Here is a 16,662-nt window from a genome sequence, read left to right as displayed (position 1 = left end):
TTATTTCACACGTGAAGAACCTCCTGTACTCCTGAAAGCTTGCCAGCCTTTCCTCCACAGTACCCTTGGCTCTAAGAAAAGGCACTGCCTCCTTTAAGAGCATCATGACGACACCGCTGCCGCCACCATTTCCTACGTTCTCAAATCCAATGCAGAGGGCAGTCACATGCTCCTGTTTATACATCCCATAATACAAGGCCCCTATTTATCAATAAATGCCTTGAGGTGCAGAGCAAAGCCCAAGCTAATAAAAATCTGCCAGGATTATCTGCTGGTGTTTCACATCAGCAACAGCAGTGGCCAGGGAAAAGTGAAGGGAAATGAGGATGCGGCAGAGAGAGTCCAAAGAGTAAAGAGCAAAAGGAAGGGGCTGCTGCAGGTATTGGAAGAGTTGGGGGATGAAGAGAGAGGAAAAAGAACAGAAGTAGAGGCCTAACTTTTTCTTTTTCTTTTCCTTTTTTTTTTTTAAACTCTAATCCAAGGCATTAAAGAATGACTTTAAAAAAAATGTACAAAGAGACAAATGCTATGTTTTGCTCAGTAAATAACTAACCATTGGAACCCATGGCTGCAGGATAACTATTGGAAAATAGCTTGCAGTGATTAAAAAGGGATTAAATGGGTTTTATAAACAACAGTATCTGTTGTTAAACATGCTAAAATAAAATTACAAGAGTTAATAACCCATTTGCTTCAGGGCATAAACTAATCCACATCTAAGGGTAACAGAGATCTGCCTGCATGTCAGCTCGATATCTGGTGCAACAACTCCTCTCCATAGGCAAGCAATCCTTGGTTTTAATGCCTGGCATTTAAAAATTGTCTTTCTTGCCTGAAAAGAGAGCATGCTATTGTTCAGGCCTTCAACTGACCTCTCATAAAGAATTCTGGAGTTTACCAGATATATCATTCCCTTGCGGGGCGGGGGTGAAATGCATGAAAAGGGAAGAAAACAGTTTAATTGCTCCACACATCGATATTCTGCTCTCAATTTCTTCAAATATGGTTTATCAGGGCAGTAAAACCAAGCACATGAGATAAAATTCTCATAAAAAGCTTAAAGACATGAACAAAGCACAAAATCTATTAGTGCTTTTTGGTGTAACAGTTCACCAGTCAAATCAATTTATGAGAAAATTAAATCTTTAGGACAGGCAGCAAGGGAAGATTTTTAATATAACAGAAAAATTTACTCTGCCTGGTAATAATTAAAGCATTATCTAATATTATAGCCTGTTCTCAAAGATGGAATAGGGTTGAAGTACAAACTACTCAAGATTATGATTCCAGCCCTCTCCAAACCCAAATCCAAACCCATGAATCTTACTAATAGATTGGCTAGCCTCCCAAATAATTGCTTCTGGACAAAACACGAGATGGGACACAACACGTCCAGTGCTCCACTGTGGTTATGAATTTTTGGTTTCAAATGCCAGCTTGCTCTTTCCCACAGGTAAGACGGCTGCGTGCTGGGGATGCTCCTCCCCTGGCTCAGGAGAGCTCCTGGAAGAACAACCCTTGAACATCAGCCCTACAGAACTCATTCCATAAGTGACCTTTCCCTCTACACTGCCAGGTTACACGGTCCAGTTTCATTTGTCTACAACTTTTTTTTTTATTATTTTTAAGGGGGTGCAAATTACAGCTGGCTCAGTTTGGCAATCCCAAGGGTCAACATTTAAACTGTGTTTTCAAAGCAGGACTTTGCTATGCTCTACTTCAACTCACTAGCAGGCCAGATCAAGTGTGCCTTGTGAGTCTGCAAAGTTTGGCACTGACCACCCAACAGAGCAATATCAGTGCTGGAGCCGCAGGTTAAAACTGATAACCAAAGCAAGAAATATAAAATGTCTGCTAGGGAAAGAAAAAAAAAAAAGCTCAAACTTAAATTAGTTTTGCAGTGAATGCAAACATACTGTTTTAGACCATTGTATGTATATATTCCCCCTCCTCCCCTACTGCTGAAACAGCAAAGCATGTATGGCAGATGGCATGATTCATCTGAAAATTACTCTAGCAGCACTCTATTAGCCTCTAAGGAGTAAACTAGGATAAAAATATTCTGAATGTTAACTTAAACTAGGCAGTTGTCACGAGGAGTCATCAGGTCAGTCTACTTGCTTAGTTTGCAGAATTTTTCTTTCAACCAGCAATAAGCATTATATATGAAGATATCACCATTTATTTGTTCTACCTACCAGGACTTAATACAGAAGCAAGAAGAGAAGCAACTGAGGGACAAAAAGGTTTAGTTTCCCACACATAAGTAAAAAAAGTAACAGCCAAAGTCAGGCCGACAGCCACCACACATCCCATTAATGACAGCACCAGCCATTTCTGGTGAGATGGGATGGATTCAGTTTCTAGAGACCATACACCTTAGCTGGGAAAACAACTTCCCACAGGCCCAGTAGCTGAATGTAAATCTGCTCAGCTGAAGCCATGGAAGGGACCTCAGGAAGTCTATTCCCTGCCCCAAGGCATCAGCAGTTAAGTCCAAAACATTTGCAGGAAGCTGCCTGGTAATAACATCCACCGAGGGAGCCACATCCAGCCCCAGTCACAGCCCCCCAGCCCAGTCACAAGTCCACAGAGGACGCAGGTAGCCAGCAAACACTCCTGAAGGGGTGTGTGAATGCAGTGTGGGGCATCTCGCCTCTGCTTGGCCACGGTCCCACGCCGGGCTCCCAGGGCAGCACTGGCCACCAGCCCCCATAACCCACAGGGCAGCTCGCCAGGGAAGCGACAAAAAAAAAAAACCCCAAAACTGTGTCACATTCAGCGTCAAGGCGGCCTTACTAATCAGCCTGCCCCAAAAATGTGGTTAGAGCACCGTGCCATCAGTCCCCCTCCTTCACTCGAAAGGCAGGAGTCAGCAGTCCCACGCAACTTCTTCCAGAGAAATTAAAAACCATAGGAAGTAAGGAATTGGGTAAGGAATTGGGTTCCCAGCTGCAAGGAACACTGAGCACTTGCTCACGGACCTGTTGGACTAGCACACAGTCCCTCCAACTGAAACTTCATCGTTAATTTGAAAAAAAAAAAAAGCCGACACACTTAAAAGATGGTTTAGATTATGCTGACAATACAAAAACTCACTACAGTGCAGGACACTTCCTCAGGAGTAACAACTGTAACGTTAATTGCCTTGACTCTGGGCCACAAGCTAAAAAACTCCTTCCCAAATAAACAGTCCATGAGAATCAATTTATTTTTTTGCTCCATCAACAATAATCCTCGGTCAACAGAAGCCGAATATTTGGTGTGCTTTAATACCCAGGTTAACCAACCAGGGGGTGAAGCCAGTAACACAGTTACCCTCATCTTTGGGGAGAAGGTGGTGAAACTGTGCTTAATGTCATCTCTTCAAAAAGGCGTTTTCTACATATGTATACGCTACCACGTCAGCCTCATTGCATAACTGGGTTGTGCAATCATTGCAAATTCATTTACATGTTCATTTTTGTTCCAGAGCTCCAGAAGGGGGAAGGAGGGATTGCTGTCAAAGGACGGGCTGGACTTTGCAGAACTTGTCTCCTCGGGCACAGGAGGACGGGCTGAAGAGGGGTCAGAGGCAGTGGGAGGGTGCCAGGACTCCCTCACTAATGCCACCGCCGCTCATCCAGAGCAGGCATTTGGAGCGAAGTCTTAGTTAGAAACCTCAAAGCAAAGGATGACTTCATAGCATCAGGGAATGACTAGCGTTGGCTTGGACTGCAAGCAGAGAAGATTATGGTTTCTCCTTTTAATACTTATTACTATGTCATTGCCACAGAACTGTAAAGAAGGAATAGGCAAGACTGCAGTATCAGGTTTTCGTAGACTGAACAAACTGGATTATTCAAGAGCGACTCAAGTTTCCTAACAAGCATGGAAAAGTCTGCATTAAGATAGCATGTCTTTATTTTCCCAAAAATCAATTTCAACAGGCTACATTTTAAAATACTGCTTTAAACTCCCGTCCTCATTTTTATTTCAAGAAGGCATTGACTGCATTTACTACATTTGTGGATAAGGGCGCCACACACCAACAGCACCAGGGACCAGACCCTCGACCAGAATTAATACTCCACAAGCTAGAATATACACCTACACAATGTTAAGAGAGACTCTCAGCTCTTGAAGCAAAGGGTCAGCCGTAAAGACCTGACACAATAGTTTTACTTAGAGGCTGTGTATATTCATCAAGGAAAAAGGGGAAATAAGGCAAAAAAAAATTAATCCCCCAATTTGAGACGAAAGAGAAAGCTCCTGGTTCAGCCCTCTCCACACCTCTCCGAGGTTTCCAAGCATCATGCCACCTGCATTTAAAATGCAGAAGTGCCTTGCAGCTCTGCCTTAACACCATCCCAAGGAGGGCAGGGCCAAAATGCTGTAATAACCATGAAAAAGTGAAGCTGCTCCGAGTTAAACCTGCAGTCACACTGGCTTTTCACATCTGAAAAAAAATTACATCTTTTTTTGGTACCGCTTCCTTCACTATAAATTTCTAGATAATGATTAAGATCTAAATATATCTAGCTAGATAAATATATGTAGCGCATTTTTATTTATGTTTGAATTATATAACACAATTTGATCGGATCACGTGTGAGGCTGCGTCCTCACCCAGAATTTCAAGTAGTTTCTGGTTTGAGCTGCAGATCCATCAGCTGAGCAGAGCTCAGCTCAAAGAGGCAGGGCTGAAGTAGGACAAGCGTAAGGGTGGCGACAGGCAAACTGCAACTGCAGATACCTGAACCAGACCTGGCCCTGGCAACTTAACCTTCCTTAACATCACCGCAAAGCTCATTAAATATATATATATATATAATTAGTAGTAATACTAAGGAATCTAATCAATAAACATTTATCTTGGAACAACACTTCCATCGTGAATCTTTCAGTTCAGCACAAGCACTGCTTTCCTCGCCTTGAGCCTCTGGACAGGCTGGAACGCCTCACCGAGGAAGAAAGGCGGCAGCACGGCCGAGGGATGCACCTTAACGGCTCCAAGTAGCGACGGACCGATGTGGCGTATCACTGCAAACTCCTCCCTGTAACCGATAAGAGGAAATGCGATTCCTTTGCCTGACCTCCCCCCACACCTGAGCCGCAAGCAGCAGTACCCACAAACCAGCCCGACAGACGGCAGCGGTGCAGCAGGACCCCGCCAGCAGCCGCCGGGTCACGGCTCCAACACTCAGCGAAACCCGCGCAGCAGCACCCAGCCAGCGCCGGGGCAGAAGCCAGGCTCCAGGCTTTCCCGAAAAGCCTTCTGCTCACACCTCCCCACCTCTTCACGCCTTCCAAGGCCTGCATCCGAGGGGACTGCTCTTGAGGGCAGCTGGGAGCAGCCCTCGGCCCCGCAGCGCTCCGATGCCGGAGCCTCACAGGGCAGCGCTGCAGGGGAACGGCAAGGAAAGGAGAGGGGGACTAACCAAACGGTTACAAATTACACCTGCTAATTAAGCGTTTCCAGAGGGGAGCCAACAGCGGGAATAATCCCTCTTCCCTCAGCGCGCCACCGGGATCCCTTCAGAGCCAGGTTTTCTGGGAGAAGGGGTGGTGGGGGTTGCAAACAATTACATTTAATTTGAAGGTTCACATTTGAAGAGAGTATTTTTGGAAAGAGAAATCAACACATTAACAGCGAGCAGGAGCACAGAGCGCATAATCCTTTCACATCCTGACAGGGGAGAACTGCGGAGGCCTGCTATGAGGCATCTCTGAATAACAGCATCTTCATTTTTTGAATATCTAATTAGGAGTTTCTATATATTGCAAAGCATCGCTATAAGATATAATTAAGTTGGCAAACACTAAAGATCTCTCAGTCTGTAAGTATGCTTTTGGCAATCAAAATTTAAATCTGGATATATATCCAAGATACCTATGGCATAGGTACTTTTTTTTATTCTAACAATTACATTCAAATTAGCAGATTAACTCGAATCAGTTTTAAGCAAATGCAAGTTACAAGCAAATCAGCCTCCTCCACCACCACCACAACAGTATATTTTTCGATTGTTAGCGTCCTTACTCCTGTTAGCGGCTTCAAATACATTTAACATACATTAAACGGCAGCAGACAAAGTGAAACAAGTTTTGCCTAAATCTAAGAAAGCTACAGATGCCAGAACTTAGCACCAACTTGGACTTGAAACTCAGACATGCCAAAAAAACATATGCAATTGCACTAATTCCCACTGTGGGAACTGAAAGGCAGCTTCACATAACACAACGGGCAACAAATCCATTCCTTTAATTTCAGTCGCCAAATTTTAATTAATTTCCATCCAGGCAAACATTAAGCGTTTCTGCTGATCTTGCAGGATGTAAGCTCATTTGCACAATAAATGCGGTCTAACAAGTCACCACATTTATAGCAAGTTGCTTCAGTCTTATCTAACTGCATAGTTTGAAAAGTCAGTGATGGGTAAGTGAAACTCCACCCACGTCACAGTTTCTGGAGTTAAGCATAAGAAAACTGAAGAAGTTGCTACCTTTTCATTGCAAATGAGACTGCCAACAGTATTTGGACAGTTAGAGTCCATATTCTGAACTATACATATAGCCCTTGTTTAGGAAGGAGAGAAAAAGCATGCAATTATGCAATTTTCACTTCAATTTTGTTCTACAGAATCAATGTCTGTATCCCGATGCTCCCGAGCTCCCCTTCCCAAAAAAAGCAAATCAAAGACCCTCTGCTGCCCACTCACAGTAACTGCCAAAATGGGGGGGGGGGGGAAGAAAAAAAAAAGGGAAAACAACTCAAACTTGAATTAAATTGTATAAATTTAAATAGCTCAGCATATTAAAAAAAAAAGTCACAAGTCACAAGTTCTGCCTACGCCAGGAGGCACATATCACTGCAGCATTAAAGGAGAGACCATCAGTGGAAATAGGGATTCCCCAGAAGGTAGATCTGCCAGCAGAAGGGGCAGCCAGGGACACAGCCTGCACGTAGCGGCTGCTGCCCATCTACACACCACCCGCTCCAGCACAGAGATTTAAGACCAGCTCCAGGTGAACAGCAGCGGTGTACCCCCCCCTGCCATACAGCACTTTTGCTCACTTGCTACCCTCCTCCTCTGCAACCTATCAGCCTCACCAGCAAGCCACTGCCCTCTGCATCTCCTGTCTTTATGAACCTTCAACTTTCCCCAAAACTACAGTTTCCATGGAGAGCACGAAGGCTGCTTACACGTATAACTCCTTCATGTATGCACACCACTCATTTCATTAAAAAAAAAGGGGTTAATTTCTTGATTTCCATGCATGATGAAAATTTCATTCGCATACTAACTAAATCAAAAGGGGGGTGTCTCTAACATTTCTACAGAGAGATGGCAACACTCAAGAAGCAGAGAGCAGCCTACTTCACCCTTTCACAGCCTGACACAGGAGAAGCAAGGAGGTCTGGCATGAAGTGGCCTCTGTATGATATTAAAAAAAAAAAAGATGCTAATTAAATAAGAGCTCTTACATATTACAAAGCATAGCTAGGAGTTATAATTTAGTCAGCAAATACTATGGGTTAAGGGCACCTCTGTTTGAAAACACTTTTTTGGCAATCAATCCAAATTTAAATCTGAACGTGTACTATTTTAGAGACTGTGTCGCGCACACACAGTACGCTCTCTCAAGCACGCACGTGCCAGGCTCCGGAACTTACACCCCTTAGACCTATGCAACAAAACTAGCCTTGACGAAATGAAAAAGGAGCCCCACATGCTCACACCAATGTGAGCCTGGACTGCAGTTAACACACCAGCAAAGCACGTGGGGAAACACGGGCTGCTTAGAAATGCAATCACAGCTATCCCTGGCACTCTGGCTTGAAGCGGCAACGGGACTGAATGCACTTCCAGCTGCATGGATTCCTAACATTCCCAAAAATTAAGTTTCTACGGCTAGAACAAGAGAAGACTTGTACCTTTAAGTTTAATTAACTCTAGAATAAGATGTATTTTCAAACAGAACTATAACATCATTGATACTGTGCAGTGACGCAAGATGCCTTTAACAACAGTAAGTTGTCTGAGCAAATTGAGAGCTGCCCTCCGCTCCTCCAGCAAATTTCCAGTCTCTGTCTGATGCAGCAGCTGTCAAGAGTCCCAGGAGGTTTTCAGTGACTACATTTTTAAACCTAGCCACTTCTGGTCCCATGTGCCATGAAGCAAAGCTTTGCTAAACCTTTACCATTTACTGCAGAATTGCTTCAAAACATTTGCCTCCTTAGGTATTATTTTAAGTGATCTGGTAAAGACTAGTATCCACTATCGAAATCTAGCACAAGGCCTAATGAAGTTCTTAGCAGATAATTGTCAATTCAGTAAAAGCAGCCGACATCGTTCTTTTTACTCCTCCACCTCCTCTGTTAGGAATCGAGACCTATCAAGAAACTTCATGATACAGCTGCTGCATTGCTAACTTAAGACGTCTGTGTATCACAAACTACAGTACAGGAATGAAGCACCCCATTTGATGAACACACATGAATAACATTTACTAAGTATATTTAGAAGTAATACTTCAGTGTGAATAGCACTTGTCCTGAGAGATCAATTTAATTCATGCTGAAGCTCTCTATGGAGCAGCAGAGACGCTGTTCTTCAAAATGTGACTCTTCCCAGTGTGCTTCGTTTCTGAAGTGCAGCCTATCATCACTAAGAGCAGTGTTTCCCTAATATTTAAAACCCATTTTGGCAACTAGACTTACAAACAAAATGCTACAAAATTCATTAAAATATTAGAATTCACTACCATATGCTTAACTATGACTAGCAGCAGCCAGCATCAGTGAATTTGAAGTTCCTTCTTCGTACAATATTTTATTTTACTTTATTTACAATAAAGTAAATATATCCATTTTTACATGTTTCTGAAAGAGGAAAACAAACTATTTACCAGGTATCTTTACTGCATCTTACTTCAGTATTCATTACTCAAGGTTATAAAATCATTTCCATTAGAAGTCCTTGTTTCATATACAAACTAAACAGAAGGGGCTGAAGGTTGAATCTCTGTAGCCACAGCCCTACATATTTCACAAATCTGTGGCTGCAAAATGTATCAGCAGTTTTGTTCCAAAAGCCAAACATTCATTTTACAAAATATTCACCAGTTGTGTAAACAGAGGAGCATATATTTAGGTAGTATTATGCTTTGGAAACTGAAAAAAAAAAGTCTGAACAAGCATCTCAAGAGTACATAATTTCTAGAGTCTTATAAAAAAACTAAGACACCAAAAATATTGCCTACTTTATTGTTTAAAAAAATAAAAAAAAGAAACAAAAAACCTCCCATACCTTACCTAAATATCTTTATCCCCTTGTACCACACTGCTTCCCCTTTCCATCCCAGGCAGCAAAATCCCCAGTTCCCTAAACCACCAATTTTACTGACAACTTGTGAAACAGTGTTAAGTGATACAAAAATAATGATACTAAGGAAGCAGCTGAGTGTGTCGTAAGGAATACAGTGGCAAAGAGAGCAGTTACCTCATTTTTGTATTGAGGTTCTTTAAAAATCAGGCACTTATGGAAAATTTAGTTCATTAAGTCAGTATACAAAGCCACTCAGGCGTTTTGTTTTGGTGTTTAATCTTGCCTATAATCATACAATTAACTGAACAGACATCACAGCAAATAGAAAATGGGCAAAGAAAATGAAGAGTATTTCCAACAAATAATTCAAGGCCCTGATGGGAAGCTCAAAACCACTCGTGAATGCAGGGACACATCACACCGGACAGCACAAGCCACTGCAAGCGGGCGCATCTTGAGCATCCCAGCTGCTGAGAGACATCGCAGTCCCTCCCGGCCACAGCCTGCCTGCTGCGCCATGGGATGGGGCAAGGGAAGCCCCCAAAAACTGGGCAGGAACTTACAGGTTTGAGGCCAGAATGGGCTTTTCCCTTCAAGCAAGGGCTGAGGTCAAAAGGGAAAACATAAAAGGAGAAACAAAATTAAGTTTAAAAGGAACTGGCCATTGTGATACAGCTTTGCCGTGAGTTATTGGGGCGCAGGCAAGGAGAGCACCTTGCATCTGCAAAGATTAAGCTGAACTTTCATACCCGAAAGCTTCTTGCTTACTAAGCGAAATGCAAGCTGGTGACTCACAGACAGACCAGGAAGGCTGCTATAAAGGACGTTTTTAGTGGCAGTGAGCAGGTATGCAAGCCACTAAATAGTAAAACTCGCAACAGGGTGGGCAGGGGCTGGGACCGGTCTGGCTGTTTTTCCAAGCGTGACTCCACTGAGATCAGGCGTCACGGCAGAGCAGATGCAACTACAGCTTCCAGCTGTTGAGGCTATTACTAGTGCCACATGTTAAAAGGTATGACTGTAATCACATCTAACTTGGCAGAATCCAGAAACAGAAAACCAAACATAAATACTTACATATGCGTGTGTGTCTGCTACATGTATAATACAAGATGCTAGGGGGTCCACAAATCACCTAGGGAAGCATCTAAAGGGACGGAGGTATATGCCTACAGGTATGTAACCAGCATTGAGGGAACACACAGGAATTCTTCAAGGCAATCTTCAGTTGTGATATCTCCACGTAGAAAAAGAAATGTGTGATAAAAACCTCACAGAGATGTACTCATTTCCCTTTAAATAAATTGTATAAATCTCCACAATTTAAATTGTTCACTGATCTAGAATCAAAAGGTTTGGACAACTTCCGTGAAGATTATTCTTGATTTCTCAAAGTCTTTCAAACACTTCATACTATGTGTGGCTTGTGAATCAAATACGCCACAACCCAGAATGTATTTTGCATTCCCTACAGAATAGAGTCATGACCACAGAGTATTCCTCCGGTAAGGCCGCCCAAAGCACTCGTCCCACGCCTGTTTTGTCCTCAGGCTTTCAGGCTTACATCCATTCATCTTTCTGCAGCTAGATATCATCTATTCTCAGTCCTTCAGCAATGGCAACAAATAAATTTAGGTGATCAAGTTTCCTTGGGACTAGAAATCGAGGAGGTGTAAATACCCATGCGACCTTAACACCTGCCACTGTGAAAAATAAACAACCCATCCACCTCCAGATGAGTGCCACCAAAACTCTCTGTTTTAAGAAAAATTATAGGTTTTGATGTGAACCCATTTTCAAAAGCAGGCTAAGAGGATGAGATCATTCAAGGAAGCTTAACTGTGATAGCTCCTTTACGATAAATCTCAACAATTTTGCCATAAAGCAAAGACATCATGAAATATGCACATCACAGAGACATTTTATAATTTATATATGATGATTAGCCAAAAAGCTACCAGATTTGAGTAAAGGAAAAGTTATCTACAGCTGCGGTGAAGTTCTTGGAGGACTACAGACCATCTTAAGCCCTGTGTCTCCCACTTGCACACTAAAACCAGACGTTGCTTTCACTTGACTACTACTAGGAGAAAAGTTTCATTCTTCCATGCAACTTTCACAATTTCTCTGTTATCTCTGAAACACATCTTGTTCTTGCTTCAGCTTTCTCTGAGTAACGCCAGTCGCTATCGGCACTCATTCGCATTCAGTAATACAGCAGGTCTGGCAAAGCCCGTCCCAAGTGCTTCATTCAAGATAGCCACTGCATGGGGGGTCACACAGACTGTGCTCCCCTGGAGTTCAAGGGGGTGTTTTATTTATAAAGCAGAGATTATGCTAATAAAGTCTGGAATAAACTACTTTGTATGTATGACTGAGAACAATTTTACCCAGTTAAATATGCTACTATTAATAATTTTATGTTACTACCTTTAGCTTCTACTCTTATTTAAAAAGCCATTTTTATTTGAATGTTTTTATTCAAAGAACTTGGATGCTATTTTGAGCTCCTAACAGATAATGTTGACACCGTTGAACTTTTCTGTTCAGTGAAAAATGAAAAAGCAGTTCAGCATCAGATATTAAATCAGGGCAGTACACATTCACAACACTAACAGCAGTTAGCCCTTATCTTCTGGGTGAGAAACACAGCCTTGCCACTATACAGAAAGTGCACATTCTTTTTAATTTTTTTCTGTATTTCATAGATTTTGCATATAATTTGAAAGGTGCCTTGTTTGCACTTAGAAATATGCAAACTCCAACAAGGTAAAGGGTCTCAAAGTTTTATTTAAGGGGAAAAAAACCCCACCCTCTCTTTCTCAGACTGCGAAACACCCGCACACAACATACTCCCGGCCCTAAGTCAGCGCCAGGCTCTAACGCGAACCCGCGCTCCCTCTGTCAGCAAAAAAATCCGCCGCTAATCTATGCTCATCGCCGGAGCGATGCTCCTCTGCTGGGGCCCTGGCTGACTCAGGCTTCGCTCCCAGCCCCGCGCCCGCACCTACAGCAGGTCTCGGAGCTCCCAGAGCATGAACAAACCAAAAGCCTCCCGAACTGAAAAATAAAAATAACCCTTACTCAAGCTGAGCTGTAGATAAATGGTGCTCAACGAGGCAAACGGGCTGCACGCCTCGACCAGATCAGTTATAGCATTGACACCCAGTGGCTGACAGTAACTCAATCTGAAAAGGTGTTTAAGAAACATTGCATTTATCTGGCTAAAGTGGTAAAAACTGCAAGCGTGTAACTTTCTGAGCAGCCTGGCAGTGACGCAGCCAAAGGAAGGGATTAGGGCAACATGTGTCCAACGCAGAACACAGTAACTACTTAATCACGGTAAGAGAGTACGTGTGCATTTACCCGCTAGCAGTGGCAGGGTACCTACTGCACTTTACCAGAGGGTACCACAGCCGAAAAACCACACTAGTAACGGCTGTCCCTGTCATAGCGGCGGTATGTGGGCATAGGAAGAGCTCGCTCTGTCAGCAAGAGGAGTGCAAGGCTTCTTACTTGCTGAAGCACCACAGGAAGAGCAGCAATAAAATAGGAAGCACCTAGTAAGTTACACAGCTAGCAGAGTTTCTTATTTGCTCGCTTGAATTTGGGAGTTCTTTGCTTTGATTTTATTTTGTTTGGTTTTCAGTTCTCTTCTACTCATTCTGAAATTGATGCATCTTGCTTTTTTTCAAGGAGACTGAAATACCACTGGAAAAATCCCAGCATTTTGGAGTGACAAGTTACCTTATTTAAAAGTTGTCAGCTATCAATCATTTCACTCCTATTAAGGGTTTTCATGAAAGATGTCTTCAGATAATTATCCTTTAAATTTTTTAGTCAAACACATCGATAGAAACTAATAAATTACTTTTAAAAGCCTTAAAAGCCTTCAGCTAAAAATGACTTTAAGATTAATCTGCATTTCCTCAGCAGGATGTTGCTGACCTCTAAAAAAAAATAAATTTACAAAAATCTGATGTAACAAACATTCCTAGCCACGCAATTAAAAAAACATGAATACACGATATGAGTTGACACTTTCTTTTTTTAAAAAGGCAAATAATACAGATACTAGAAAGCGAAGCAAAGCGTTTGGCTGGCCCCAACTGGGCCGAAGTCACAAACACACCAGGACGCACTGGTACCGTGCTGGGTGCGTGTACCTCACACATTTATTGCCATCATTTAATCCCTCGCAGGGCGGAGGAGGCTCTGCCTTTATGCACCCAGCTGAAGCTTATTCTGACAACGCTCTCACGCAACAGCGTCACGAAACTACGCGCTCTACCTCCGAAACGAGCAGGGGCACAGGTGGGTGACACTTTCTCAAGAGAGGCCTCAGAGGAAGAGGATTTGTTCGCAGCAGCGTTAAGCCTTCCCCACCCGCAGGGATGCACAGCTGGAAGGTACCACGGGCCTCGTGCGGCCACTACCATGGTGGGCAAGGGCCAGCACGGCCACGCAGCCTCACACGAAGCGACGCCACGCTCAGGGCAACCTGCCCGGGAGGGTGGCCAGTGCCCATGGGGCCCAAGGGGACCTGGGGACGAGCCTTACGGCCTGGCTCTGAGCAGCACCAGCCGCTCGGCTTCAGCCTGCGCAGGGCTGAGCACAAATCCCTACCACCAACAGGTTACTGCTACCAGCCTGCTACGGCTGCAGAGGCTGCGCTGCAGGAGGAAACTCTTTCCCACTATTTAATAGGAGAAAGACGCTCCGGCAACCAAAGTTTAACAAAGCCATCAAGACAAATACAGCGGCTTACTCATTAAACACACGGTATTTTTGCAACCCTTGTCCTGCCTCCGCTCTTTCCCCATCCCTGTTTGCTTCTGCCCCCTCTCCACCGCCCGACGGCAAACCCCGCCGCGCCGGGGCGGCTGCCGACACGGCCCCCTCCCCAGGGCCGAGCAGCCCCAGGGAACCCGGCGGAGCCTCCGCAGCGCCCGACGGCCACCCCTACGGCACGAGTGTTGAACCCCGGCCACGGCCGGCCGCCCCAGGAGAGCAGGAGGCGGCGGCTCTCCCGCCGGGTTTGCCCGGGGACGGCACCGTGACACGACGTGAACTTTTGCTTTCGGCGGGGCAGGGCGAAGGGGGAGGCGGAGAGCGGAGCGGGGGGGGGCGGCCTCGGCCCCTCCTGCGCCCCACCGGGGGGAGGGCAAAACCGCTTTTTTTTTCCCTTAGGATTTTTCCCTTAGGAAGGGTGAAAAAAGTAAAATTTTAAGGAGAGGGGAAAAAAAAAAAAAAAAGGCATGGAGCCGGAGCCCTGCAAACTGCGCGGCGGGCAGCGAGCAGCCCGGGGGAGGGCAGCATGCCCAGCCGTTTGCAGCGCCGGGGCTCCCTGCCCGGGCAGCAGCGTGTGCAGCGCCGAGCACGGCGCCCACAGCCCCGCGGCGGAGCCTCCCGGGACCCCCTTCCGACGGGGTGACCCCCACCACCCGCCCCTCACCTTCCAGCCGGCCGAGCTGTTGCTGTCGCCCTTATCCTTGAAGTAGGGGACGCTCTTGACCATCCATTCGTAGATCTGGGAGAGGGTGAGCCGCTTCTCGGGGGAGCTCTCGATGGCCTTAGTGATGAGGTCCGCGTAGGACAGGTTGCCCCAGGCGTTGCGGCGCGACGAGCTGCTCTTGCGGGGCTGCCCGGCCACGGGGCCCGGCGACAGACCGGCCACGGGCGGCGGCACCGGGGGCACCGGCGGCGGTCCCGGCGGGTGGAGGCGGCAGCCGGCCTCGGGCGCCGGGAAGTCCCCGCAGCGGCAGGCGGCTGCCTCCGGGGGGGCGGCGGCGGGGGGCAGCGGCGCGAAGTCCTCGCTCTCCTCTAGCAGGCTGAGGTTACTGATGAAGTCGGCGCTGAGCGCTCCCGAAGCGGCGGCACCGGCGCCGGCCGCGGCTCCGGCCGCCCCCTCGGGCTGCCCGCCGCACGACGGCGCCGGGCTGGAGGTGGCCGAGCTCGGGGGGTTGAACTCCGGCCGCGGCAAGGGCCAGGTGCAGGAGCGGGGCCGCGGCAGCGGCTCGAAGTCGGGGTCGATGTCCACCAGCTGCGGTGCCTCGGCCATGGCGGGGCCGGGGCGGGAGCGCGGCAGCGGCGGCAGCAGCAGCGGGGCGGCCGGGCTCAGCGCCGCCGCCCCATGCAGGCTCCGGGCGCGGACCGGCGCGGCCCCGACGGCACGGCCGCCAACTCCCCTCACGGCTCCGGCCCCGCCGCCCTGCCCCTGCCCGACTCCCGGCTCCCTGCCCTCCGCGGCGGCAGCAACAGCAGCGACCCGGCCGCCCGGCGCGCACCGACTGGAGCGACCGCCCCGTGCGGGCCCGCCTCCAGCCTTCCTCCTCCTCCTCCTCCTCCTCCTCCTCCCGGCGGGGAGGGACGGCCCGCGCCGCGCCAATGGCAGCGCCGCGCCGCCCGCCCGCCTCCCGCCGCGGGGCCGGTGTGGCAGGAGGGTGCCGGTGCCCCCGTGCTGTTTCTGGGTGGTTTTTGTTTTCGGGAGGCAGAAGGGGGGTGAGAAGCGGCGGCCGGCCGGCCGTGCCCCCCGCAGCCCCGGGCTCGGCGCGGCGGAGGGGCTGCGCGGGCGGTGCCGGAGCTCCCTTGCCCCGCCGGGGAATGAGCGCCCTTCGGCCGCGGGGTGCGAAGGAAGTAACTCTGCTCGCACGGCGAATTGCCACGGAAAATGCCCCCCCGAGCGTTTCTGCCTTGGTCCTGCCGTCTGCACCGACGGCCCCGGTGTCTGCCGCCCCTGGGCACCGGCGGGGTCTGGGGGCATGCCCGGCTACAGCGGGGCGGCTGTGGGGGGTGCAGCGGGGGGGGGGTCCGGGCCGCTCCCCGCTCCCAGCAAGCAGCCCGGCGGTGCTGGTTCCGTGCGGAGCGCCGCTACCGCCCGTGTGCCCGCCCCGTGGGGGCCCTGGCAGCCCCCGCGCAGGGGGGACGGGACCGGGGGCTGCGACAGCTGCCCTGCCTCCCTCCCTCCCGGGCCGGCTCCTCGCCAGACAGTGGCTGCGCCTCCCGAAGTGATAAACCTCCCCTTCGGCTGAGCGTGTTTTCATACCGTGAGCTGGTGTTTTATTCCGTGGGCAGGCACGGGAGCTCGGGATAGTTTCATTTTAAGTCTACTATTAAACATACTTTGTATTTTTCCCGGCAAACCCCAAGGCCACACAATTTAGTAAGGCTTGTATTCCCCCCTTCCAAAGAGGCAGCAGTTACAGGACATGCCACCTCTGCCTCCTGAGCCCATAAACATACAAAGAGATATATGTTCGAGGCAACACAGGCGTGTTATTCTGTTTAAAATTAAAAGGAAGAGGTTTGCTTAAGCTGGGGAAACGATCCCAGGGATGAGGCATGACTCGAA

At 47.6% G+C, this 16,662-nt stretch overlaps 1 protein-coding gene across 1 annotated transcript in view; it reads right to left on the bottom strand.

Annotated features, from left to right (window-relative positions):
- Positions 1–15,609, bottom strand: part of FOXO1 (forkhead box O1) — a 66,219-nt gene extending 50,610 nt beyond the window's left edge. Inside the window, exon 1 of the mRNA XM_054805078.1 lies at positions 14,767–15,609. Coding sequence (XP_054661053.1) covers positions 14,767–15,372 — 606 coding nt within the window. The 5' untranslated portion in view covers positions 15,373–15,609. The remainder of the gene's footprint in view (positions 1–14,766) is intronic.
- Between the last annotated feature and the right edge of the window lie 1,053 nt (positions 15,610–16,662).

This window comes from Grus americana, chromosome 1, assembly GCF_028858705.1.
Source record: "Grus americana isolate bGruAme1 chromosome 1, bGruAme1.mat, whole genome shotgun sequence".
In the NCBI taxonomy this organism is placed as follows: domain Eukaryota; kingdom Metazoa; phylum Chordata; class Aves; order Gruiformes; family Gruidae; genus Grus; species Grus americana.
This window is presented reverse-complemented; position numbering and strand designations above follow the sequence as displayed.